Source organism: Sander vitreus, chromosome 6, assembly GCF_031162955.1.
Source record: "Sander vitreus isolate 19-12246 chromosome 6, sanVit1, whole genome shotgun sequence".
NCBI classification, from domain to species: Eukaryota; Metazoa; Chordata; class Actinopteri; order Perciformes; family Percidae; genus Sander; species Sander vitreus.
The window spans coordinates 14,632,680-14,660,514 of NC_135860.1; the positions used below are offsets into that span (position 1 = coordinate 14,632,680).

The window sequence follows — 27,835 nt, forward strand, 5'->3', positions numbered from 1 at the left end:
TCTCACCTTTGTCTAACAATGGTTTGTTCATTCCTGGTTGACAAAAATATTTCCTAACCCCTGTCTGTCTCTCTCTCTCTCTCTCTCTCTCTCTCTCTCTCTCTCTCTCTCTCTCTCTCACACTCACTAACACACGCACACACACACACACACACATACTGTATAGCATCAGTACCATGCACCTGCTTTAACTGAGGACAGGTAACCACCCAGCCAACTCACATCAGACGTGAGAGAGAGGCAGAGGAACAATACGCACATCTTCACTTTGTCGATATCCTGTTTTTTAAATTGTGTTGTTTCTAGAATCTACCAGGGAGAAGACACAGATTCTGTAAGTAATAACTAATTATTACACAAATCAAGTTCTCAAGTCCTTTATTTACTTTTTCAGTCTTTGTGATGTGTTGATAGTGTCAGGTATGTAATTATGTTGAAGCAGTACCATTGCTGAAATGAATACTGATAATACATGTCTTTTTGTTTCAATGGTTATTTTATGATGAATGATGAATATCTGTGATTATATAACCAGCAAATAAATAATTAGACATTCTTGTCTGACTTTACAAGAGTCTATATAAGGTCTTGGGACCATGTGTTATTTAAGAGGTAATCATTATTATATTTTTCTTATTTTTACTCCACCGTTTGTGGTCATCATTGGGCATATTTAAATGAGAAGTCAAATTAATGGGAAGCAAACACAAATTAAATGAAGGCAAAATACGAACATGCAAATGCTTTAGATGGAACAAAGTTTGTCTTTGTGCAGAAGTGATGGAGGAAGAAAAAGCAGAAGTACATCATGTACGTTCTGAACATGTTTTTCACAGCATGTTATTGTCCAAAGTCAGTGGAGCCTCCCATAGGATGAGAAACAAAGGTGGTAACTAGATCACGAATCCTCAGAGGAGGACATATGTTAGAAAACTGGAGGTGGCTTGCATAGATACAGGTTCCATAACAAACAGTGAACTAATAAAACGTGATAACTTTTTTTTCTGTTATGGAAAGAAACCAAATGCAAAGAATGCAAATCACTTGTAATATGTGTTGATACTAATGCCCACTTTGAAAGATGTCATCATCTTCAACAGGCAGGCAGGTCTTTTTTTTATCATGGCCACAAAAGGAAGACCATTTTTCTTTCTACTCATCGTGGCCTGTGAAGCTTTGGGTAAGCTGCAACACCATCACATGTATCATCTCCTCTTGTAACTGGCCAAATGCATGCATGTTGTTAATGAGTTCAGAAATGTGTGTCTTTTCATAATTATTCATTACTACCTGTTCAGCCACCCCACCAAAAGAGTTGCCTGCAAATAAATGTGACTTCACAGACATGGCCCAAAATCTGGTATGTACCTAATTTTCTTTTTCAGTTTTCTCAGGAAAAGATAGCTGTCTTTTGCAATAATAATATTTGATCATCATCACATTGTGTTTTTCCATTCCTGAAGTCATTCTAATATTGTGCAGGTCAGTGATGATGGGTATGTAGATGCAAGCATTCATGGGAATCAAGTTTTACAAATAATCATCTCTTTTATAGATCACCAAAAGAAATGTTATTGGGCCAAAATTAATGTTACTTTATGCTTTATAAACCACTTTTTAATCATTAACTAATTATTATAAGCATTACTTGCAACTTTATAATAGTATCCCAATAATGTCTATAGATGGTTTACAAAACAATTATTAACCATTGAGAAAGTATTAACTATCTAAATTTATCTAACATATTTTTATTTGTAAAATAATCAAGTTTGACAAAAAAAAGGTGAATTCCATTCTGTCACAGAGAGTAAAATAATTGTGTACTATGACCTACTTGCACATCGGTACCTTCATCTTGTTTCATCTCCATGAACACCCACTGTGTCTTACGCTTTTACAGAACATCACAGCTCCATATCAGTAGCTGTTTCCATCAGTCTATTCTACACCATGACCATGTCACCTTTGGACCTCTTAGCATGTTTTACATTGTTAGCAGTTTTAGTAATTCTCCAACCCATTTTTAAACAGTTAAATATCTTACCTTAAACATCTGATGATGTTTTGTCTGTCTTTTTCCGTCAGATGAGGAAGTGCCTAATGAAGGGTGAGGGAACTCTCAATGCACTTTTTTATCAAATGAATTTGTGTGAGAGAGAAGAAAAGACTGCGTTTGCCTAATCACAGTCCTTAGTGTATGAATGTGAGAGTATGTTTGCGCGCATCATGATTTCCCTATGTAACATGAGTGACAACTAATACATTGCAAAGACCAGTACTGATGTGTTTGACCGGTTCAACATGTAAATATGGAGGGTTGCTATGTTACAGGATACCCGGCACCTATGTTGATGCAGCTGAAAACTATCTTCAATAACAGGTAATTCTGTGTGTGTGTCTGTTGTGTGTTTGGTTAATTTTCTTAAAGAGGCAAACAAAAAAGTAAGCTTGTTCAAATGTTTAGCTGCCTTTTTTCATAAAGATATGTATTGTATTGTAAGTGTTGCTGAAAAAGGCGAAAATGGAATTTTACCGGATGAATAAAGGATGAAATTAATCAACATCTAATTTTTAAAACTATTTCTACTCACCAAAATCTCTCGTTTCTCTCTCAGTGACTTGCCTATGGCATACAGAAACTCTAAGCAATCCGACACCCTATTATCTACATTTGTCAATGTCATGCAGTCAGTCTTTCCTGATGGAGCCAACAAAAACCCACAAGTCGATAAAATGGTGTGAACACACACACACACCAACACACACACACACACACACACACTCAATCACTAAAACCACATTAGATTTCTTCACATAAAAATAATGTAAATAATTGCTGGCTATTGATTATTTGCAGCATTCAAATATTTATGTTAATGGCTGATGGGTAATTTTATTCATCAGTTGTCTTAGCTGTACCTGTGTTAGCCAGCATGCATTAGTTGTCTCTTTTCTCTCTATATGTTTTTTAGACAAACGAGATGTGGAATTTCAGCAATCTTCCAACCATGATCAAGCTGATGAGGAACTCCTCTGTCAGTACTCCCCACTAACGCCAAGATCTTAAGAAAAGAAAGCATGATCATAAACCAATGCAGCTCTCTGGCAGTCTCATGATTCCTGCCATCTCTCTCATTCCCTCAGGTGGCATCTGCATGTTATATGCAAGCATTTGTGGCCCCTCTGTCCTGGGCAACTTTGACCTCACAGAGTGTAAACAACATGACCTTAGACGACTATGACACACTGCTGTGGGCTGCCAAACCTGCACTGCAGGGTATGCCTTTAAGTGAAATGAACCTTCCTACCAATGTAGGAATGCGTGAACACCTGAAAAAGATGTGAGTGTGCTTTTATTCAATTACTTGATCCACTGTCTCTCAACAGCTTTTCTTAAAATTGTAAAATTGGTGGTCATTTCCAGGATGGAGATGCTAAGGGAGATGTATGGTGACATGTCTATAGACCAAAGGACTGAAGTGGTAAAATGGGGAAAAGAGCAGATCACCCAGAATTACTTCAACTGTACAATGATCCCACCATCTAACTCCAAATCAAGTAAGAAATAAGTTAAGCCCATCATGTCAAAAAAACACTTTCTACAATAAAATCTAGTCAGACATACTACACAGTGGCGGCGCCAGAGATGTTCTTTTGCTGGTGCTTTGGGGTTGCTGGACGTTTCAGTGAGAGTGCTCTGAAATTTTGAGTTTCCCTTGACACAAATAGGCTAACGTTACACACACTCACGCAGATGCCCACCCACCTCCGCCGCGGTTTACTAAGCGAATAACGAAAGAGTTGGTGACAAGTTCACCATATCTCTCAGTCTCATTTACAGAATTTGATAAAGTCTCCACACCTTGACGTTTAGGGAGTAAAAAACTATCCATTGCTAGCGTTAGACTCACTTCTCTAATCCTAAGGGCTCCAAATATTGAGCTCTTCTTCTTCTTCTTCTTTGTGAATATGTTACTGTGGAAGTAAGGTCAAAAGTTCAATGTGTGCTGCACCCTTTGGCCGAATACGATCACCTGTGTTTTTTAGCTTAAAAATAATCGGTTTGTTTTATTAATGTATTTATTCATTTTTCAAATATAAATTATACTTTTTACACATTAACGATTTTTTATTTATTTATAAATCAACCACAGCAATTTCTTGGGGGTGCTAAGGGGGTGCTATGGCAATCCTAGGGGTAGCTACAGCACCCTCTAGCCCCTCCCTGGCGCCGCCTCTGATACTACAGTATAACTATTCATGACAAAAACAGATGCATTAATATGCTTATGTTAAACAGAAAGATGAAAGAAAGAGGGCCCAGAAGCTAGAAAAGATAGGGAGCACAAAGTGGTAAAGATAGAAGGGAAGACCTTCTAAACCCCTTCTAAAGTCGAAGTGACAATGCAAAGGGGAAACACAAGCACTCGAGAGATGAAGAGGCTGCAGTTAAAAAGGGGGAGATAAGCAGAAAAAAGGTGACTGAAGCAGCTGAAATAAAGTAAACCAGATAAAAATAACAGACAGAGAGGAAGAGCGGGAGGTAAACAAGCCTTTTACATGCCAGTAATACAAAGCCAGTGGAAAATCGCGTCATTAAATAGAGCAGGCAGGAAAAAAGGTGTGATGAGAGCATAGAAAGTACAGTGGTGGATTGTTTGTGTTGGAGAAACGCTGCATCTGCTATGTGTGTTTGTGGCACGCAGTTTGTATGTTTGCAAATGTGTTTGTTTAGATGGGACTTAAATCCAGGAAATCATGCAAATCAAAGATCATGTCAAGTGTTACAGGCAGGTGAAAGTCTCCAGCGCTGGCAACAATTATTGTTACAGCAAACACCCAAATCTTACCCATAAATCCTTCATGGGTCGTTGTGAAGTCTTGTTTCCTGCCTTTTCCTTTTTCCTGACGTCACTTTTCTAAGCATGAATGTGACTTGTAACAGCCTCATTTACTATGTAGTGCCGATGCAGTGCTGCAAACCCGGAAAACTGGAATGGCTGAACTTGGATGCGTTGAACATGATGGGACCTTACGTCTCCCGTTTAGCACCAAACGATGTTGATTCTTCTCCCAAAGAACAGGTAAGAGGGTCTGCAAAGAAGGATGAAGAGCAAATGAAACTGGTAATAGCAAATTACAAGATTTTCATTTGTAGCTCTATTGGTTTGTTTCCTTCACTTTCTCTTCTAGCTGTGTGAATACTTCCGCTCAGCCAAGTTCAAATCCGCCACGACTATGACCACTGACATGAAACCCAGCCTGGGCGAGAAGTTTTTCCAAAAATTTCAAGAGTGCTTTGGTGGAAAGACGTTTGCTGAGAATGTGGACAAGTGTGTATTAGTGCATGAATGTGTACATTATTAGTGCATAATAATAATAACTTTATTTATATAGAACCTTTCAAATCATAGTTTCAAATTGCTTTACAGTAAAAAAACAGTGATAAAATATAAACTGAAAACCCTGAATGTGTGATCTTTGGGGTAGGTTTGGGGTTTTATAAGGAGAAAACGTCTTAGTAGTATATAAGGGAGAGAGTATTATTACAGACACTCACTCATTATAAGAGAGAGAAAAATACACTCATTATAATAATAATAATTCTGTATACAAATGATGGTACTTGACATTATACTGTAGAGAGCTTATTACATTTACAGGTTGGAATTATCACTACATTTTTGTCTTTGAACCTCATCAGGCTCGGCATACTGGCCTGTCATTATTCCACTGCTCTAGACTTGACTCCTGACCTCAGCCGGAAACTCCTCTCTGAGCTTAACAACTGTGATGATGGCAGCAATCCCAAAATCACACAGGTATTACTTACCCAAACTTTCACCCATGTCCCCCTCAGCCAGGACAGAAGTAACGAAATTTCATGATTCTCAGTAATCCGTTGGTCTTTTTTTCCTCTCCTGACTCAAGCGGAAGAAGGCTCTTGTCAAGTCTGTGATGTCAAATGCCAGCAGCGCTGAAGCATTACTCAGGCTGGGTAGCAGCGTTAACTTGCTGTCTTCCAAACAACTGTCCGAGGTCCCTGACAAAGTTCTCAAGGAATTTGTCCAAAACAACACCGTCCCATGGAAACTAGGCCAGCAGCGCACCCTGGTCCAGAAACTGCTGGGCAAGGAGGTGAGCCTACATGGCTGCTGGGAGCTCATCTCTCACATGCTCTCACTTGCTTCATACTTATCTCATTCTGCTTTCCCTTAGTGTAAAACGGTGTCCATTAAGGACCTGATAGCCCTTCAATCAGTTGCAGAAGGTTTGCCAAGCTGTGTGCTCAAGCATGTCAAGGAGATCCTGAATGATACAGAGGGCCTGAAGAACATCTCTAAGCGGATGAGGAAGGGGCAGCTGATGACCATGCTGCAGAGGGTGAGTAAGGAGAGAGAAGCTAACTTTATTGATTAAGATATCGATATCAAATAAAGGATTTTTTTTTTATATGTTATACCATTTATAAACACTGTGAACATAATTTTAGAAATAATCGAAGGTTTCCCTGTAGCTACTCAGAGACGTGGTTCCCTCAGAGCTGGTGCAGAAAATGTCAGGCCCTTTGCTTCGTAGCCTTCCTCTAAACAAGTTGGACAAAGCAAACATCACCTCTTTGAACCAAGTGGTGGATAAAATGTGGAATCAGGCACAGGTAATGTCCCTGAATACCTCCTATCTCCCACAACACAAAAATTGGTGCGACGTTTCCGACTGTGTTTTTTTTTCCTTAGGCAGCTTTCCTGGCAAAAAAGATGCACGATCAAAATACGCTTCAATGGTAAGTTATACAGCAGTGAACAAAATAACACTAACCCTATTTAATACAAATCAATACAAAAGCCTTGCAAAAAAACATCTGACAGGGCTAAAATGGTTTCTATTTGGGACTAGCAGAGGTGTTAATTTAAATTGGTGTAAAAACTTGGTTTCAAATCTTTACTGTGTCTCTTTAACATTAAATATTGGTTACCAAATATCAAAATATCATATATGAAATTATTATATGTTAAAAGATTAACAGTAAAAACTTAAATAAATGTTCTAACATTAAAAATTACACTTGATTTAAATCATCACTTCTGAGTACACACAAACCAAAAAGGAACAAAACAAAGTAAGCTTTATCAAATGTATGTCTAATACAGGCTTATTACAGATAGATAGATAGATAGATAGATAGATAGACGGACAGACAGACAGGCATAGATAGATAGATAGATAGATAGACAGACAGACAGACATACAGACAGACAGACAGACAGACAGACAGACAGACAGACAGACAGATAGATAGATAGATAGATAGATAGATAGACAGACATACATAGATAGATAGATAGATAGATAGACAGACATAGACAGACATACAGACAGACAGACAGACAGACAGACAGACAGACATAGATAGATAGATAGATAGATAGATAGATAGATAGATAGATAGATAGATAGATAGATAGATAGATAGATAGATAGATAGATAGATGTGTCTGCCATTGTTTTACATGCTTACATTCAAAACATTATTGGCCGAGACAGGAGGCTGGGTTCAGTCCTTCAGGGAGTAACCTGTAAGATGATCGACAAAGTAGCAGACAATGACACGCAAGCCATGATTCAGGCCATCTCAGAGACTCCACAGTGGCTCTCCAAAGTGCAGGTATGTGTTTACTCGCACATACAGTATGTACACACACACATGTATATAACACACGTGTAGATTTTACCGATTTATAACAAACGTGCTTTCAGGCAGGGTGTGTTGCCCGAAAACTTTTTGCGACTTTGGAGAAAAAGAGAGCTGACTACTTCAAAACCATCACTGAGGCGGAGATGAAAAACATTCCCACATACTTACTTCCTCACCTGCCGTAAACAAAGTATTTTCTCTATATCACTTTATTTAAAAAAAAAAAAAAAACTTTTATAAAATGTAACGGCTCTCCATCTGTCTATCTTATTTACACTATCCCAGGCCTTTGAAGGTGAAGGATTTGCCCGACTCTGTGTGTCCTGTCTTCCTCGACAAGATGAAGGAGGCCAACCTGAGCTCATTACCTCAACTTTCCCCGTCTCGCAACGCACTTACCCAGAGAGCTCTGCTTTGCCTGACCAATGTACACATAAGGACACATACAGTTGACCAAGTAAAGGAAAAGCCAACATAAACTGTCTCAGTAAGGTGTTCAACCACCAGGAGCTAATGCTCCTTAGCATCGATGGTCGAAGTCTTTGGAACTCTACCAAAAGATATTCCTTCATTTGGTAATGTTTTATAGGGTTTCATTTAGGTTAAGATCTGGTAACTGTAAAGGCCATATAATATACTTATCAAACCATTCAGTGAGCCCTGTATGGACACATCATTCATTATGTTTCTCTACATTTTTATTCAGGTTTTTCCTTTAAATTGTCACCTGCCCATACCTACTGCTCCACACCTATTATTATCACGTTGTGAGTCTGTGTGTGCAACAACATCCTTAGATGTTTTCTGTGCATTTGCAGGGGAAAAACGTATCTGAGCTGACCAATGAGGATGTGTCCAGGCTTGGACCGCTTTTGTGTGAGCTTCAGCCATCCCAACTGCTCTTCATGGCCCCTGATGTCTTCAATTCCAGCCTCCAGGCCATGGCTTCTTGCCAGCACATTCCTCAACGCCACAGGGCAGATATAATTCAGCTGGTCACGCAGACTTTTGGGTAGGACAGGCTCCCTGTGAATGCTGAAGTTACAGCAGAAAAAGCAAGAGTCTGACGCTTCTTTTTAATCTTCTGCAGGGATCCATCTGTTTGGTCAGCTGAGACTATGGAAGCACTGGGTCCTCTCCTCCTTTTGGATGGCAATGCCACATCTGCTCTGCCCAATAAGGTGCAATAAGGACATTTTCATCAATAAATCACTCAAAATGGAGTAGTTGATTCGTGTATGTATTTCTCATTATACCTTTTTGTTTATTTTCCGTCTCTCTGTCTCTGTCAGCCTTGGATGAAGGACGTTCTCTATTTCCTGAAGTTGAGCCTGAAACAGACCTCCGACGCCCTGAGAAAGAAAGTCTTCGATCTCATCATCACCACCACATCAAATGCAGCGCGTAAAAAGAGAGCAGGTGAGGAAGATCCATCCTGTGTGCTGTCGGTTGTTTTCTCTTGGTTAGTGATATTAACCAAAACAAAATGGTCTACTGTACTTTTCTATTTCTCACCTCTCTCTCAGCCAACAGTAACAGTAATGATGGTAAAGCACTCACTGTGCAGGTGATTGAAGAATTGGGAATGGACAACGTCTACTGGACAGCCGCACAGCTGGATCAGATGTCAGCCGAAACCTTCCTTGCTACTTTAGAAACACTTGGCGCCGTCTCTGGCTATATTGCAAATCAACTGGCCATACTCAATACAAAAGCAACTAAGGTATAGAAGATGCACTGATCTTGGTTCTGATCATTTAGGAAGCAGAGGACTCCTCTGGTACAATTTTCTCTCGTTCTAACATTTCTGTTCTTTTTTATTCTTTGGGTTTCATTGTGGGGTTGACAGTGAGGTGACAGCATAAGGGACTGTTGTGAAGTGCGGCTGAACCTTCACTTTTTAACAAAGCAAGGTCCTTTTCAGCTTTATTAAAAACTTTCAATGGACCCTCCCCTTGAAAAAAAACTCTCCCAACCACTCCCCCCTAATATCTCAAAATAATGTTGAATTTGTACAACTTGTTAAATCATGAAAACTAAAGGGTAAAAATAATTTAAAATTATGTACAATTTAAACCCTAATGTGTAGATAGAACAATAATTCTCACAATATTCACCACATTTCACACCAGAACTTTTGGCAAACATTGAAAAGTATGTCTCAAATATTCAATCTATTTTTGAACCAAGAGCTACTTGCTGAACAATGTAAACCAGGCACATGACCCAACTCTGTGCAGCTCGAGGGATGACTGAAATACATTATAAATCTGGTGTTAGAGAAACTCCTCTACCAACGCTCTACCAAACATTTCAGACTGCCCTCCCTTCAACAAAAAAACCCTCCCCCTTTTTTAACCCTGTCAACCTCCTACTAATCGTGGCAAAAGTTAAAAACAGTGATGACTAAAAGATATTAATATACAAACTCATTCAAAATGGGAATAAGGAACTTTAATCTATACAGTAATATGATATGAACATACAAATCCAACATTTAATGTTCACCACAATCATTTTCTGAGTAAAAGTCTGATTAATTTGAGTATTTCTGTGTGATTGTGCAGATATTTGGCGCAGTGTCACAGATGAATGAGAGTGTGGTGATGCAGATGGGATGTTTAACTCAGGGCTTCTCCAACGCAGACCTGGAGAAGCTCCCCTTCTCGTTGGACGCTCTGGAGGAAATTGCCCACTGTGGCTGGAATGAGTCACAGGTGAAGCATAAAAGCAGCTTTATATGCTCATGACTTACTGTATATGCCGATTATTATGATGTTTACTAATCAAGATTACCCATCTCAATAGATGAAGGCGGTCTGGAAGGGTGTTGCTAAATATAACAACCTGACAGTGCAGCACCTGGAAGCAGAAGACATAGTAGCACTGAACCAGTTCATCTGTGGCCTCAACTCCAGCGAGATCAGGCAGCTCAACATGGCCGCCTTCAAGTGTGTGCACCATACAGAACTCACAAATTTTAGATCGGTCAAGAGAGGGGAAAAAAACATCTATACAAACTGTCTCATGCAACTAAACGTGTTTACTTAACCTCAGCTATCATGCAAGAGCTGTGATGTCTTTTCCCACTATTTTTAATATCTAATTCTACTAACAAATATTTCTGGATGCTTCAATAGTTTTGTAGCAAATCTGACTTCACAATGAATAGTGGCATTTCTTTTAAGTTTTTTGTCACAGAGTATGCATTCTCTAGAGCAGAATCAAATACTTTGACCATTTTTTTTAATGTGTGTGTTTGTTTGTGTCACAGGGACGCTGTGGGCTCAGTGGGTGGTGCTCATTGCTCCTTCAATGTTACACAGCAGTTGAAAAGTCTTGCTGTGTCTGCATTTGGAAATCCCAACAACTGGAATGAAGCACAAGTGTCTGAGCTGGGCAACATTGTTGGTTAGATAATCACCTCTACTCTGTGTTCTCTGCAGGAAATCAAACCCCATTGTAGTATTCCTCAAAACTACTGTGATGTGTTGGCTGGTGCAGAAACTAGTTAGGGCCTGAGCGCCGACTACAGCCCTATTGAAACTGAATTATTATTTTGCGCAGTTAATCGCCTTTTTGGGGATCCTCCCATACTCAAAAACTCACGAAACTTTGCACATGCATCAGGCCTGGTGAAACATTGTATATTTTAAGGGTTTCGTAGATAGGTGTGCACAAATGGCTCGGAAGCACCCACTACGAAACGTAAACAATTGAGCCCCTGCTGTATGTTTCACATAGTCTAATGAAAATTGGTACACATATGTATCATGTTGAGACATACAAAAAAGCTTCTTGGACACACTCCCTAAACTCAACAGGAAGTCCGCCATTTTATATTGACTGTACAAAATCAGTGCTATTTTCGCCATTTCCACGTGTTGTACTTTAATTAACTCCTCCTAGAGATTTGATCCGATCGACTTCAAATTTGGTCGGTGCCATCTTATGACCTTGAAGATGAAAAGTTATGAAAAGCTTGACTTTCGAGACTTCCGAGAGCTTCTCAAGTCCGACACAACCAAAGTCATATCAAATTTGCAATTAGCCATCAATTTTCGTAAAACAGCCCATATTTAAGCTCTACATAGTTGATTTCTCGCATAAAAAAGTCTCAGAAGTGAATTTTGTAATGAAATAGCAGTCGAACAATGTATAAAATTTCTGAGATCTGCGCGACCTACATTTGGAAGACTAGCTGATTTCAGGTCAGTGGTGTATATACATTTTGGGGCGTGACAAAGGTAGAGACTAGAGCCAAATAAGGTAGAGCCACAGAGTTGACGTCAACTATGAGCTTTGTTGAGATTCGCCCGTTTTCAGCAGCAGTTTCAAATTGTGAGATTTGCATAGGAAAGGGATGTCAATGGGATTTTGAGGTACTATGTATGCCTATTTTACCCACCGTCGTAATTCAACTATGACAAGGTAAACTCGGTTTTGCATTCTATCACCCCTTTTTCATTGTTGGTGGGTTGGCCCGCCACCTATGCTTAAGCCACACCCCTTATATAACTTATGACCTGTTTCTTGTAGACTCTTGTGTGATGTATCATTGAACTCAGCAGAGAGTTCTTTTTTCATTGGTGATGGTTTGCCTCGCCCCCTATGCTTTAGCCACGCCCTGTTTCACAACTAATTAACCATTTCTCATAGACTCCTGTGTGAGGTATCAGTGAACTCAACAGAGAGTCCCCTATACTTTAGCCATGTCCATCTACTTAAGCCACGCTCCCTTTCTTACCTTTTGGACCATTTGATATACACCCTTGTGTGAGGTATCGTTGAACTCAGCAGAGAGTTTCTGTTTTCATCAGTTTGCCCCACCCCCTCTACTTGGTACAACATTTGCAATACACCATTTCCATCGACGCACACTCCACCGTGCGCGCTGAGTCCGAGGGTTGCGCAAGTGCACGACCGCATGAAGCGACGTCCGCCAGTAACCCCGACATGCGCAGAGGTTTAATTTTAGTTGTGTTCTGTGCTCAGTAGCTTCCTACAAAATACTGATGAGCTGTTTCTTTCTCCCTCAGCTGGGTTGGATGCAACAGAGTTGGCTTCTTTAGACTCATCTGTCTTCTCATTTCTCAGCAAGTCCTGCATCCCGTTCATACCACCACACAACTTAGCTGTGAGTACATTTCTTTAACCTTGTTCTTTCAGCTGGGAGGCAAATCCAGTACCTAAATTTACTCAAGTACTGTACTCTACTGAAGTTTTTGGACTTAACTTAAATATTTCCCATTTTATGCTACTTTATAAGTATAAAAACTTCTTCTTTTTTTGTGATGCTATACTATGACTTTTTTCGACATATATATACTATGACTTTTTATCACTTTTTTCGACATACTATTCTATGACTTTTTTATATATTTTTTTAGACATTCTATACTATGACTTTTTTTGGCATGATATACTATGACTTTTTATCACTATACTATACTATGACTTCTACATGCTATTCTATGATTTTTTTCGACATGCTATACTATAACCTTTTTATCACTTTTTTCAACATACTATATACCATTACTTTTTTATCACATATTCTACATGCTATTCTATGACTTTTACGACATGCTATACTATAACTTTTTTATCACTTTTTTCGACATGCTATACTATGACTTTTTTCGACATATTATACTATTACTTTTTATCACTTTTTTAACATGATATACTATGACTTTTTAATCACTTTTTTGACATACTATACTATGACTTTTTTATAATTTTTTTCGACATGCTATACTATAACTTTTTTCGACATATTATACTATTACTTTTTTATCACTTTTTTGGCATGATATACTATGACTTTTTATCACTTTTTTGACATACTATGCTATGACTTTTTAATCACTTTTTTCGACATGCTATACTATAACTTTTTTTGACATGCTATACTGTGACTTTTTTATTACTTTTTTTGGCATGCTATAATATGACTTTTTATCACTTTATTCGACATGCTATACCATGACTTTTTTATCACATTTTCTACATGCTATTCTATGACTTTGTCGACATGCTATACTATGACTTTTTTATTACTTTTTTGACATACTATACTATGACTTTTTTATAATTTTTTTCGACATGCTATACTATAACTTTTTTCGACATATTATACTATTACTTTTTTATCACTTTTTTGGCATGATATACTATGACTTTTTATCACGTTTTTCGACACACTCTACTATGAGTTTTTTATCACATTTTCTACATGCTGTTCTATGACTTTTTCGATAAACTATACTATGACCTTTTTATCACTTTTTTCAACATGCTATAATATGACTTTTTTATCTTCTTTTTTTGTCATGCTATACTATGACTTTTTATCACTTTTTTCGACATACTATTCTATGACTTTTTTATATATTTTTTTAGACATTCTATACTATGACTTTTTTTGGCATGATATACTATGACTTTTTATCACTATACTATACTATGACTTCTACATGCTATTCTATGAGTTTTTTCGACATGCTATACTATAACCTTTTTATCACTTTTTTCAACATACTATACCATTACTTTTTTATCACATATTCTACATGCTATTCTATGACTTTTACGACATGCTATACTATCACTTTTTTATCACTTTTTTCGACATGCTATACTATAACTTTTTTATAATTTTTTTCGACATGCTATAATATGACTTTTTTAACTTTTTTTTTTGACATGCTATACTATGACTTTTTTCGACATATATACGATGACTTTTTATCACTTTTTTCGACATATGACTTTTTTATATTTTTTTTAGACATTCTATACTATGACTTTTTTTGGCATGATATACTATGACTTTTTATCACTATACTATACTATGACTTCTACATGCTATTCTATGATTTTTTTCGACATGCTATACTATAACCTTTTTATCACTTTTTTTCGACATGCTATGCTGACTTTTGTTATCACTTTTTTCGACATACTATACCATTACTTTTTTTATCACATATTCTACATGCTATTCTATGACTTTTACGACATGCTATACTATCACTTTTTTATCACTTTTTTCGACATGCTATACTATAACTTTTTTATATTTTTTTTCGACACGCTATACTATGACTTTCTTGACATATTATACTATGACTTTTTATCACTTTTTTCAACATACTATTCTATGACTTTTTTTGGCATGATATATTATGACTTTTTATCACTTTCTTCGACATACTATACTATGACTTCTACATGCTATTCTATGAATTTTTCAACATGCTATACTATGACTTTTTTATCACATTTTCTACATGCTATTCTACGATTTTTTGCAAAATGCTATACTATGACTTTTTTTATCACTTTTTTTCGACATACTATACTATGACTTCTACATGCTATTCTATGACCTTTTCGACATGCTTTTTCGATGCTATACTATGACTTTTTAGACATTCTCTACAATGACATTTTATCACTTTTTCGACATACTATATACTATGACTTTTTCAAAATGCTATACTATGACTTTTTATCACTGTTTTCGACATTCTATACTATGACTTTTTTATCACTGTTTTCAACATGCTATACTATGACTTTTTCGACATGCTTTTTCGATGCTATACTATGACTTTTTAGACATTCTCTACAATGACATTTTATCACTTTTTCGACATACTATATACTATGACTTTTTCAAAATGCTATACTATGACTTTTTATCACTGTTTTCAACATGCTATACTATGACTTTTTCAGCACTTTTTCAACATGCTATACTATGACTTTTTCATAACTTTTTTCGACATGCTATACTGTCACTTTTTTATCACTTTTTTCGAGGTGCTATACTGTGACTTTTTTCGACATGCTATACTATGACTTTTCATCACTTTTTTCAACATACATACTATGACTTTTTCGACATACTATACTATGACGTTTTTTTATCACTTTTTTCTACATGCTATTCTATGACTTTTTCGACATGCTATATTATGACGTTTTTATCATTTCTTTCAACATGCTATACTGTGACTTTTTTATCACTTTTTTCAAGATGCTATACTATGACTTTTTTCGACATGCTATACTATGACTTTTTCGACATATTATACTGTGACTTTTTTATCAACATTTTCAACATGCTATTTTATGACTTTTTCGACATACTATACTATGACTTTTTTATCAATTTTTTGACATACTATACTATGATTTTTTTTGACATGGTATACTCTGACTTTTTTTATCACTTTTTTCGACACAATATACTATGACTTTTTTCTACTTTTTACATGCTATACTATGACTTTTTCATAACTTTTTCAACATACTATGACTTTTCATCACTTTTTTCAACAAACTATACTATGTAGTTTTTTATCACTTTTTTCTACATGCTATTCTATGACTTTTTCGACATGCTATATTATGACGTTTTTATCATTTTTTTCGACATGCTATACTATAACTTTTTCAGAACTTCTTTTCGACATGCTATACTATGACTTTTTCGACATCTATTATGACTTTTTTCATAACTTTTTCGACATGCTATACTATGACTTTTTTATCACTTTTTTCCAGATGCTATACTATGACTTTTTTCGACATGCTATACTATGACTTTTTCGACATATTATACTGTGACTTTTTTATCAAATTTTCAACATGCTATTTATGACTTTTTCGACATACTATACTATGACTTTTTTTAATCACTTTTTTTTCGACATGCTATTCTATGACTTTTTCGACATGCTATATTATGACGTTTTTATCATTTTTTTCGACATACTATACTATAACTTTTTCAGAACTTCTTTTCGACATGCTATACTGTGACTTTTTTATCACTTTTTTCGAGATGCTATACTGTGACTTTTTTCGACATGCTATACTATGACTTTTTCGACATATTATACTGTGACTTTTTTATCACATTTTCTACATGCTATTCTATGACTTTTTTGATATACTATACTATGACCTTTTGTAACACTTTTTTTGACATACCAAACTATTATTTTTTTATTACTTTTTTGACAATGTATACTATGACTTTTTTCAACTTACTATACTATGTCTTTTTTATCACATTTTTCAACAAAATATACTATGACTTTTTCATAACTTTTTTCAACATTCTCTACTATGACTTTTTCGACATATTATACTGTGACTTTTTTATCACATTTTCTACATGCTATTTTATGACTTTTTCGACATACTATACTATGACTTTTTAACCTTTTGTTTCGACATGCTATACTATGACTTTTTTCATAACTTTTTCAACATTCTATACTATGACTTTTTTCATAATTTTTTCTACATGCTATTCTATTACTTTTTCGACATTTTTTTCTATGACTTTTTCATAACTTTTTTTCAACATGCTATACTGTGACTTTTTTATCACTTTTTTCGAGATGCTATACTATGACTTTTTCTAAAAAAAAATTCACATACTATACTATGACTTTTTTTGACATGGTATACTCTGACTTTTTTTTATCACGTTTTTCGACATACCAAACTATGACTTTTTTATTACTTTTTTGACAAGGTATACTATGACTTTTTTCGACATACTATACTATGTCTTTTTTATCACTTTTTTCGACACAATATACTATGACTTTTTCATAACTTTTTCGACATGCTATACTATGACTTTTTCATAACTTTTTTTCGACATGCTATACTATGACTTTTTTCGACATGCTATACTATGACTTTTTCAACATTCTCTACTATGACTTTTCATCACTTTTTTCAACATACATACTATGACTTTTTCGACATACTATACTATGACGTTTTTTTATCACTTTTTTCTACATGCTATTCTATGACTTTTTCGACATGCTATATTATGACATTTTTATCATTTTTTTCAACATGCTATACTATGACTTTTTTATCACTTTTTTCAAGATGCTATTCTATGACTTTTTTCGACATGCTATACTATGACGTTTTTATCATTTTTTTCAACATGCTATACTATGACTTTTTCATAACTTTTTTTCGACATGCTATACTGTGACTTTTTTATCACTTTTTTCGAGATGCTATACTATGACTTTTTTCGACATGCTATACTATGACTTTTTCGACATACTATACTATGACTTTTTTATCAATTTTTTGACATACTATACTATGATTTTTTTTGACATGGTATACTCTGACTTTTTTTTATCACTTTTTTCGACACAATATACTATGACTTTTTCATAACTTTTTCAACATTCTCTACTATGACTTTTCATCATTTTTTCTACATGCTATTCTATGACTTTTTCGACATGCTATATTATGACGTTTTTATCACTTTTTTCGAGGTGCTATACTGTGACTTTTTTCGACATGCTATACTATGACTTTTTCGACATATTATACTGTGACTTTTTTATCACATTTTCTACATGCTATTCTATGACTTTTTCGACATACTATACTATGACTTTTTAACCTTTTGTTTCGACATGCTATACTATGACTTTTTCGACAAACTATACTATGACGTTTTTATCATTTTTTTCAACATGCTATGCTATGACTTTTTCGACATGCTATACTATGACTTTTTTTATCACTTTTTTCGAGATGCTATAATATGACTTTTTTCAACATTCTCTACTATGACTTTTTTGACATATTATACTGTGACTTTTTTATCACATTTTCTACATGCTATTTTATGACTTTTTCGACATACTATACTGTCTTTTTTATCACTTTTTTCGACACAATATACTATGACTTTTTCATAACTTTTTCAACATTCTCTACTATGACTTTTCATAATTTTTTCTACATGCTATTCTATGACTTTTTCGACATACTATACTATGACTTTTAACCTTTTTTTCAACATGCTATACTGTGACTTTTTTATCACTTTTTTCAAGATGCTATACTATGACTTTTTTCGACATGCTATACTATGACTTTTTCGACATATTATACTGTGACTTTTTTATCACATTTTCAACATGCTATTTTATGACTTTTTCGACATACTATACTATGACTTTTTTATCAATTTTTTGACGTACTATACTATGATTTTTTTTGACATGGTATACTCTGACTTTTTTATCACTTTTTTCGACACAATATACTATGACTGTTTCATAACTTTTTCAACATTCTCTACTATGACTTTTCATCATTTTTTCTACATGCTATTCTATGACTTTTTCGACATGCTATATTATGACGTTTTTGTCATTTTTTTCGAGGTGCTATACTGTGACTTTTTTCGACATGCTATACTATGACTTTTTCGACATTTTTTTCTATGACTTTTTCATAACTTTGTTTCGACATGCTATACTGTGACTTTTTTATCACTTTTTTCGAGATGCTATACTATGACTTTTTTCGACATGCTATACTATGACTTTTTCGACATATTATACTATGACTTTTTTATCACATTTTCTACATGCTATTCTATGACTTTTTCGATATACTATACTATGACTTTTTTTTATCACTGTTTTGACATGGTATACTCTGACTTTTTTTAACACTTTTTTTGACATACCAAACTATTATTTTTTTATTACTTTTTTGACAAGCACTATGACTTTTATCGACTTACTATACTTTGTCTTTTTTATCACTTTTTTCAACAAAATATACTATGACTTTTCATCACTTTTTTCTACATGCTATTCTATGACTTTTTCGACATGCTATATTATGACGTTTTTATAATTTTTTTCGACATGCTATACTATAACTTTTTCAGAACTTCTTTTCAACATATTATACTGTGACTTTTTTATCACATTTTCTACATGCTATTTTATGACTTTTTCGACATACTATACTATGACTTTTTAACCTTTTGTTTCGACATGCTATACTATGACTTTTTCGACATGCTATACTATGACTTTTTTATTACTTTTTTCAAGATGCCATACTATGACTTTTTTATTAAAAAAAATTTGACATACTATACTATGACTTTTTTATAAAAACAATTTGACATACTATACTATGACTTTTTTAACATGGTATACTATGACTTTTTTTGACATGCTATACTCTGACTTTTTTTTATCACGTTTTTCGACATACCAAACTATGACTTTTTTATTACTTTTTTCGACAAGGTATACTATGACTTTTTTCGACATACTATACTATGTCTTTTTCATAACTTTTTCAGCATTCTCTACTATGACTTTTCATCACTTTTTTCAACATACATACTATGACTTTTTCGACATGCTATATTATGACGTTTTTATCATTTTTTTAACATGCTATACTATGACTTTTTCATAACTTTTGTTCGACATGCTATACTGTGACTTTTTTATCACTTTTTTTGAGATGCTATACTGTGACTTTTTTCGACATGCTATACTATGACTTTTTCGACATATTATACTATGACTTTTAATCACATGTTTCACATGCTATTTTTATGACTTTTTTCGACATACTATACTATGACTTTTATCATAGCATGCTATACTATGACTTTCGACATGCTATACTATGACTTTTTATCACTTTTTTCGACATGCTATACTATGACTTTTTCGACATATTATACTGTGACTTTTTTATCACATTTTCTACATGCTATTCTATGACTTTTTCGATATACTATACTATGACTTTTTTTTATCACTGTTTTGACATACCAAACTATTATTTTTTTATTACTTTTTTGACAAGGTATACTATGACTTTTTTCGACTTACTATACTATGTCTTTTTTATCACATTTTTCAACAAAATATACCATGACTTTTTCATAACTTTTTTCAACATTCTCTACTATGACTTTTTTCGACATATTATACTGTGACTTTTTTATCACATTTTCTACATGCTATTTTATGACTTTTTCGACATACTATACTATGACTTTTTAACCTTTTGTTTCAACATGCTATACTATGACTTTTTCGACAAACTATACTATGACTTTTTTATTACTTTTTTCAAGATGCCATACTATGACTTTTTTATAAAAAAAATTTGACATACTATACTATGACTTTTTTATAAAAAAAATTTGACATACTATACTATGACTTTTTTATCAATTTTTTGACGTACTATACTATGACTTTTTTTGACATACTATACTATGACTTTTTTATAAAAAAATTTGACATACTATACTATGACTTTTTTATCAATTTTTTGCCGTACTATACTATGACTTTTTTTGACATGGTATACTCTGACTTTTTTTTATCACGTTTTTCGACATACCAAACTATGACTTTTTATTACTTTTTTGACAAGGTATACTATGACTTTTTTCGACATACTATACTATGTCTTTTTTATCACTTTTTTCGACACAATATACTATGACTTTTTCATAACTTTTTCAGCATTCTCTACTATGACTTTTCATCACTTTTTTCAACATACATACTTTGACTTTTTCAACATACTATACTATGACTTTTTTATTATTTTTTTCAAGATGCCATACTATGACTTTTTTATAAAAAAATTTGACATACTATACTATGACTTTTTTATAAATTTTTTGACGTACTATACTATGACTTTTTTTGACATGGTATACTCTGACTTTTTTTTATCACGTTTTTCGACATACCAAACTATGACGTTTTTTTATCACTTTTTTCGACAATATACTATGACTTTTTCATAACTTTTTCAACATTCTCTACTATGACTTTTTCATCACTTTTTTTCTACATGCTATTCTATGACTTTTTCGACATGCTATATTATGACGTTTTTATCATTTTTTTCAACATGCTATACTATGACTTTTTCATAACTTTTTTTCGACATGCTATACTGTGACTTTTTTATCACTTTTTTCGAGATGCTATACTATGACTTTTTTCGACATACTATACTGTGATGTCTTTTTTATCACTTTTTTCGACACAATATACTATGACTTTTTCATAACTTTTTCAACATTCTCTACTATGACTTTTCATCACTTTTTTCAACATACATACTATGACTTTTTCGACATACTATACTATGACGTTTTTTTATCACTTTTTTCAACATGCTATACTATGACTTTTTCATAACTTTTTTTCCACATGCTATACTGTGACTTTTTTATCACTTTTTTTTCGAGATGCTATACTATGACTTTTTCGACATATTATACTGTGACTTTTTTATCAAATTTGTTGACGTACTATACTATGACTTTTTTGAGATGGTATACTATGACTTTTTTTGACATGGTATACTCTGACACTTTTTTTATCACTTTTTTCGACACAATATACTATGACTTTTTCATAACTTTTTCAACATTCTCTACTATGACTTTTCATCACTTTTTTCTACATGCTATTCTATGACTTTTTCGACATGCTATATTATGACGTTTTTATCATTTTTTTCAACATGCTATACTATGACTTTTTTATCACATTTTTCTACATGCTATACTGTGACTTTGTTCGACATGCTATACTATGACTTTTTTATCACTTTTTTCGACATGGTATACTATGACTTTTTTTTATCACGTTTTTCGACATACTATACTGCTTTTTACTTTTTTTGACATACTATACTATGACTTTTTTCGACATGCTATACTCATGACTTTTTTATCACTTTTTTTCGACACAATATACTATGACTTTTTCATAACTTTTTCAACATTCTCTACTATGACTTTTCATCACTTTTTTCTACATGCTATTCTATGACTTTTTCGACATACTATACTATGATTTTTTTATCACTGTTTTCGAAATGCTATTCTATGACTTTTTTGATATACTATACTATGACCTTTTTGTAACACTTTTTTTGACATACCAAACTATTATTTTTTTATTACTTTTTTGACAAGGTATACTATGACTTTTTTCGACCTACTATACTATGTCTTTTTTATCACATTTTTCAACAAAATATACTATGACTTTTTCATAACTTTTTTCAACATTCTCTACTATGACTTTTTCGACATATTATACTGTGACTTTTTTATCACATTTTCTACATGCTATTTTATGACTTTTTCGACATACTATACTATGACTTTTTAAGCTTTTGTTTCAACATGCTATACTATGACTTTTTCGACAAACTATACTATGACTTTTTTTATTACTTTTTTCAAGATGCCATACTATGACTTTTTTATAAAAAAAATTTGACATACTATACTATGACTTTTTTATAAATTTTTTGACATACCAAACTATGACTTTTTTATTACTTTTTTGACAAGGTATACTATGACTTTTTTATCACTTTTTTCGACACAATATACTATGACTTTTTCATAACTTTTTTCGACATGCTATACTGTGACTTTTTTCGAGATGCTATACTATGACTTTTTTCGACATGCTATACTATGACTTTTTCGACATATTATACGGTGACTTTTTTATCAAATTTTTACATGCTATTTTATGACTTTTTCGACATACTATACTATGACTTTTTAACCTTTTATTTCGACATGCTATACTATGACTTTTTCGACAAACTATACTATGATTTTTTGACATACTTTACTATGACTTTTTTCGACATTCTCTACAATGACATTTTATCACTTTTTCGACTATGACTTTTTTAATCACTGTTTTCGACATGCCATACTATGACTTTTTTTGAAATGCTATACTATGACCTTTTTATCACTGTTTTTGAGATGCTATACTATGACTTTTTTCGAAATGCTATACTATGACCTTTTTTTTCACTGTTTTTGAGATGCTATACTATGACTTTTTTATCACTTTTTTCGACATGCTACACTATGACTTATTTCGACATTCTATATATACTATGACTTTTTTATTACTTTTTGACATACTATACTATGACTTTTTTATCACTTTTTTCAACATACTATACGACATGCTATACTATGACTTTTTTATCACTTTTTTCAACATACTATACGATATGCTGTGCTAGGACTTTTTTAATACTTTTTTCAACATACTATATAATGACTTTTTTTATCACATTTCCGAAATGCTATTCTATGACTTTTTGCAACATGCTATACTACGACTTTTCTTATCAGTTTTTTCGACAAACTATACTATTACTCTTTTATCACTCTTCAACATGTTATCCTATGACTTTTTAATCACTTAATTGATAAACTATCCTATGACTTTTTCATCACTTTTTATGGACATGCTATAATGACTTTTTTTTTACTTATAATATTCCACTTTTGTTTAAAGGCAAATTAAACCATGCCATGGCATGAAAATTTCACTTTTTTTAACATTAATATGCTTACCGCAGCCTGCCTATGATCCGATCTGGAATCTTGCTCCTTATGAGGTCATAAGGAGGAAGGTTACCTCCCCTTTCTCTGCTTTGCCCGCCCAGAGAATTTGGCCCACCCATGAGAGAGAGACATCATGGCTTTCAAACGAGCAAAGTGGCAGTTGGTCAAGGCCACACCCCCACTCTCCACCTTGCCCCCCCTCTCTCAGAAATGGCACATACTAAGGAAAGCTCATTGTGGAACTGGCTCTAGTGGCTGTAATTCTGCACCAAGGCTGAATTTTGGGAAAGAGACTTCAGATACAGTATTAGGAGACCACTAAGGTCTATATAAAATATCCAAAGAGCACCATGTCATGGGACCTTTAATACATTATTGGTATTATTCAACATTTCAGTGAAATTCGTTCTAATTTAAACCATTCCCACTTTTCCAACTATTCTCACTATTTCACCTTCTTCTTACACAATTATGCCAGCAATCTAGTTTAACTTCAGCAATTTAGCTTTTCAGCATTCACAAGCATTGAAAATGCATGTTCTAGTTTTACATATAATGTATAAGTGCAGTAGGACTATTTCAACCTGTTTTCAAAGCAAATCTTGTTTCATGAATTTTTTCAAATTAACTTTTCCATAAATCTGACGACGCAACCTGCCTTATTCTTTGTTGTTTCAAGACACAGGCGCTCATTTGAATAACATGTTTTAAACAAGTGGATTTAAATTAAATGCAGGTTGAAATATTCTCACAGAAATAGCTGGTTAAAGTGTTTGCTGCTTTACAGTAAAAATCAGCTCCAGTCCTCACATACAATGTTAATGCATCAATGATAGCACATATACATTATAGTGTACAAAACACCATGAAATGGGGCATTTGGCATAACAAGTACTTTTACTTATGTAAGTTTGATTACATTTTTCTGATAATACTTGTGTACTTAACCTTTTGTAAGTAACATTTTGAATGCAGGACCTTTATTTGAGTATTAATACATTGTATTACTTAAGGCACGGATCTTCAACAGGGGGTCCGCGACCCCTAGGGGGTCCTCAGAGTCAGTGCAGGGGGGCCTCCAAATTATTAACTTTTGAAAGTTTAAAAAAAAAATGAAAAAGTCTTAACGTGAATCGAACATATTATTAGTAAAAAATAAATCCCCACTGCTTATAGTCCTATAGGTAAATTAGTTACTAAGGCCATCCACAGATCCAGTTCATCCTAAGGATTCACTCTATCACATGTATGTTTAACATTAAAACATGATTTATAAAATCATGCCAACAATTATTAGCTATTTTAACAGCTTAGTATTCTATGCAAAAGTGTGTTGCACAGTTTAGCATGCAACTTAATTTTATGCAATACTGTATATGTAGTAGGGGATCCCTGTTCCGTCTCTCTTTCAGTTAAGGGGTCCTTGGCTTAAAAAACGTTGAAGACCCTTGACTTAAGGGATTGTATTCCTGTTTTTCCCTCCAGACACTCTCTGTTGCTCAGCTGGTGGCTCTTGGACCTGACAACGCTGCCATGGTAACCACTGAACAACATGCTGCCTTGAGAGATGAGCAGCGGGTTGCTCTTGAAAGGTCTGTGACTGGGCAGCTGGTTGCTCCTGAAAGGGCCGTGACCAGTTCACCAGAGCCAACACAAATACCTGCCAAGTCAGGTAAGAACAGACACTGCTGTAAATTCACATATTGGCAGAAAATAGTGTCTTTATGTTCGACCCCATCGCTCGTATTAAGAAAAAAGGTTTTCATAGACCTTAAAGACTCTCAGTAAGGAAATCTTTGCATTCAGTCTTCATGTCACTCTCGTTCAGGAGCTCCGTCGCTGAGTGTCGAGGGGATCTCAGCCTTCATGAAGCCCCTTCTGTTTCTCCTCATGGGCTTCCTGCTGCTGTGAGAACAGAGAGCCACCACATCCAACTGCAAAACTAACAGGAGCTTTAGCACTTGTGACATGTAATTCTTCATTTTGTTATTTTGTGTTGAATACATTTTTCTCATAGATTGTCTGAGATCATTTGTGCGTGAGCAGTGGGTGTTCTTAACATAAGCAAGTACATAACATAATCATATGACCAGTTAAGCCGTGTAAGGTATCTTTATTATTGCTTTAAAATATTCTGTTTCTATTAGTGCTGTCAAACGATTAAAATATTTAATCGCGATTAATTACATTAATGTCATAGTTAACTCGCAATTAATTGCACATTTTTATCTATTCTAAATGTCCCTAGATTTCTTTTGTCCAATTATTTTTTCTCATTTTAATGCTCTTATCAACATGGAAAAGTGGATGGGCTTGCTTTGTGCTTTTGTCGCCTGGCTTTGACGAGGGGGCCGAGATTTCGCATCAGCTGTGTGATGGCCATCAAGTTCAGACTGGACGTGCTGCGATGATAGCTCAGTTCACAACGACAAAAATCACAGATCACTTTGGTCTTGTCAATGGAACCATTTGGCAACTTTTTAAAAGTAAACTTTCCATTCAGAATCCTATTGGCATCCATTTCGGCGTCTCCCGCTCGCCATCCACTCAAAACGTAACGTTAGCCTACTACTCTTTGGCCGGCTCGCAAGCCCAAACTAGTGTGTGCGGCGTGCCTGTTGTTTTGTTTCCAGTCTAGCTAGATCCGGTGTGGTGTTGTAGTTTTTCTAACGTTACTAGTTGTTGCATCAGCATGTGAAAAAAACTATGTTTGCTATGCCAAAAATCTCGCGATAAAAAAATTGACGCTGTTAAAATGGGTTTGCGTTAACGCATTTAACTGACAGCACTAGTTTCTATACATTTATAAGAAAGTATATTTTAATAGAATGAAGAGGAATATTTACTGTTTGACACTCTGATGTCCTCTGTGTGGGATTTTTTGATATGATACTGTACTCACAAAATGTCAAATGATTAAACGGTAACACTTTACTTGAAGGTATCTACATAAGAGTGACACATGACACAGTCATGACACATGAACCCTAACCCTAACCATAACTTGTCATGGCAAAAACCGAATGACAATTACTAAAAGAAGCGTTACGTCATAAACGTTTATGACTTGTTTATGCTTATGACACATTCAGTGTCATGTCACTCTTATGTAGATACCTTCAAGTTAAGTGTAACCGACTAAACTTAATAAAAGAATATTAATACATATACTGAGTTACTGTTGGTAAATGGTATTTAAAGAAAAAATAAAACAAGGTAAAGAAGTCAATGTGCCAGTTTTTATTCATCTATTTTTTTTATATAAAAAACATTTGGTTAGAAATTGCTTTGTCAATGCAAAAACAGAAAAAGTTAAATCGAACAATGTGTGTTAATTTTTATTGTAGGAAAGCATTGGATAATCTCCTGAGAAAGTAAACACAAGCACACCCAGGTCACTAATGACTACAGCACATTAAAGGGATAGTTCTTTAAAAAAAAAAAAAAAACTCAGTGATGCAGATGCATGGGTAATAAACTAAGTCTATGGATACTGTGGTCGGAGATATTTCAGCCAGACATGACATGAGCAGCACAAAAAGTTAACACTAAAACATATCACTCTACATTTTTACGGTATCTCTACCGAATCTTCCCCTCTCAGACCTTTTCATATCATCAACAATTTTATACAGAACAATGATCTAAAAATACAGGGTGTTCTTATCTTAGGAAAGTATAAGAATAGACAATCACATACTGATCTTTTGTTTACAGTAATTTCAGAACACAAGGTTAATACAAACGCATCCCATAAACCAAAATACATTATTTTACTTCTATCTCTTGCTTATAGAGAAGGAATAAATCCGGTATTCTAATGTAAATACAGTACATTCTACTTTAAAAAAGAAAAAGGTATTTAAAACATTCAT

General features: G+C 34.1%; 1 protein-coding gene across 2 annotated transcripts; it reads left to right on the forward strand.

Annotated features, from left to right (window-relative positions):
* The first annotated feature begins 180 nt into the window (after positions 1 to 180).
* Positions 181 to 27,182, forward strand: otoa (otoancorin). 2 transcript variants are annotated; one of them, XM_078252924.1, is made up of 29 exons: positions 181 to 334; positions 1,101 to 1,180; positions 1,299 to 1,360; positions 2,089 to 2,110; positions 2,335 to 2,383; positions 2,619 to 2,739; positions 2,976 to 3,038; positions 3,148 to 3,344; positions 3,428 to 3,561; positions 4,966 to 5,087; positions 5,197 to 5,336; positions 5,708 to 5,825; positions 5,935 to 6,141; positions 6,223 to 6,387; positions 6,521 to 6,661; positions 6,741 to 6,787; positions 7,549 to 7,669; positions 7,762 to 7,880; positions 7,985 to 8,126; positions 8,518 to 8,711; positions 8,790 to 8,880; positions 8,992 to 9,118; positions 9,226 to 9,422; positions 10,267 to 10,416; positions 10,508 to 10,650; positions 10,974 to 11,110; positions 12,739 to 12,836; positions 25,446 to 25,632; positions 25,789 to 27,182. In XM_078252924.1, the coding sequence occupies exons 2-29, from the start codon at positions 1,123 to 1,125 to the stop codon at positions 25,869 to 25,871; spliced, it is 3,435 nt and encodes a 1,144-aa protein (XP_078109050.1). In that variant the 5' UTR covers positions 181 to 334; positions 1,101 to 1,122; the 3' UTR covers positions 25,872 to 27,182. The 2 variants fall into 2 exon arrangements, with proteins under 2 accessions (XP_078109050.1, XP_078109049.1); XM_078252923.1 differs by lacking the exon at positions 181 to 334 and having other exon boundaries at positions 876 to 1,180.
* Positions 27,183 to 27,835: the final 653 nt, after the last annotated feature.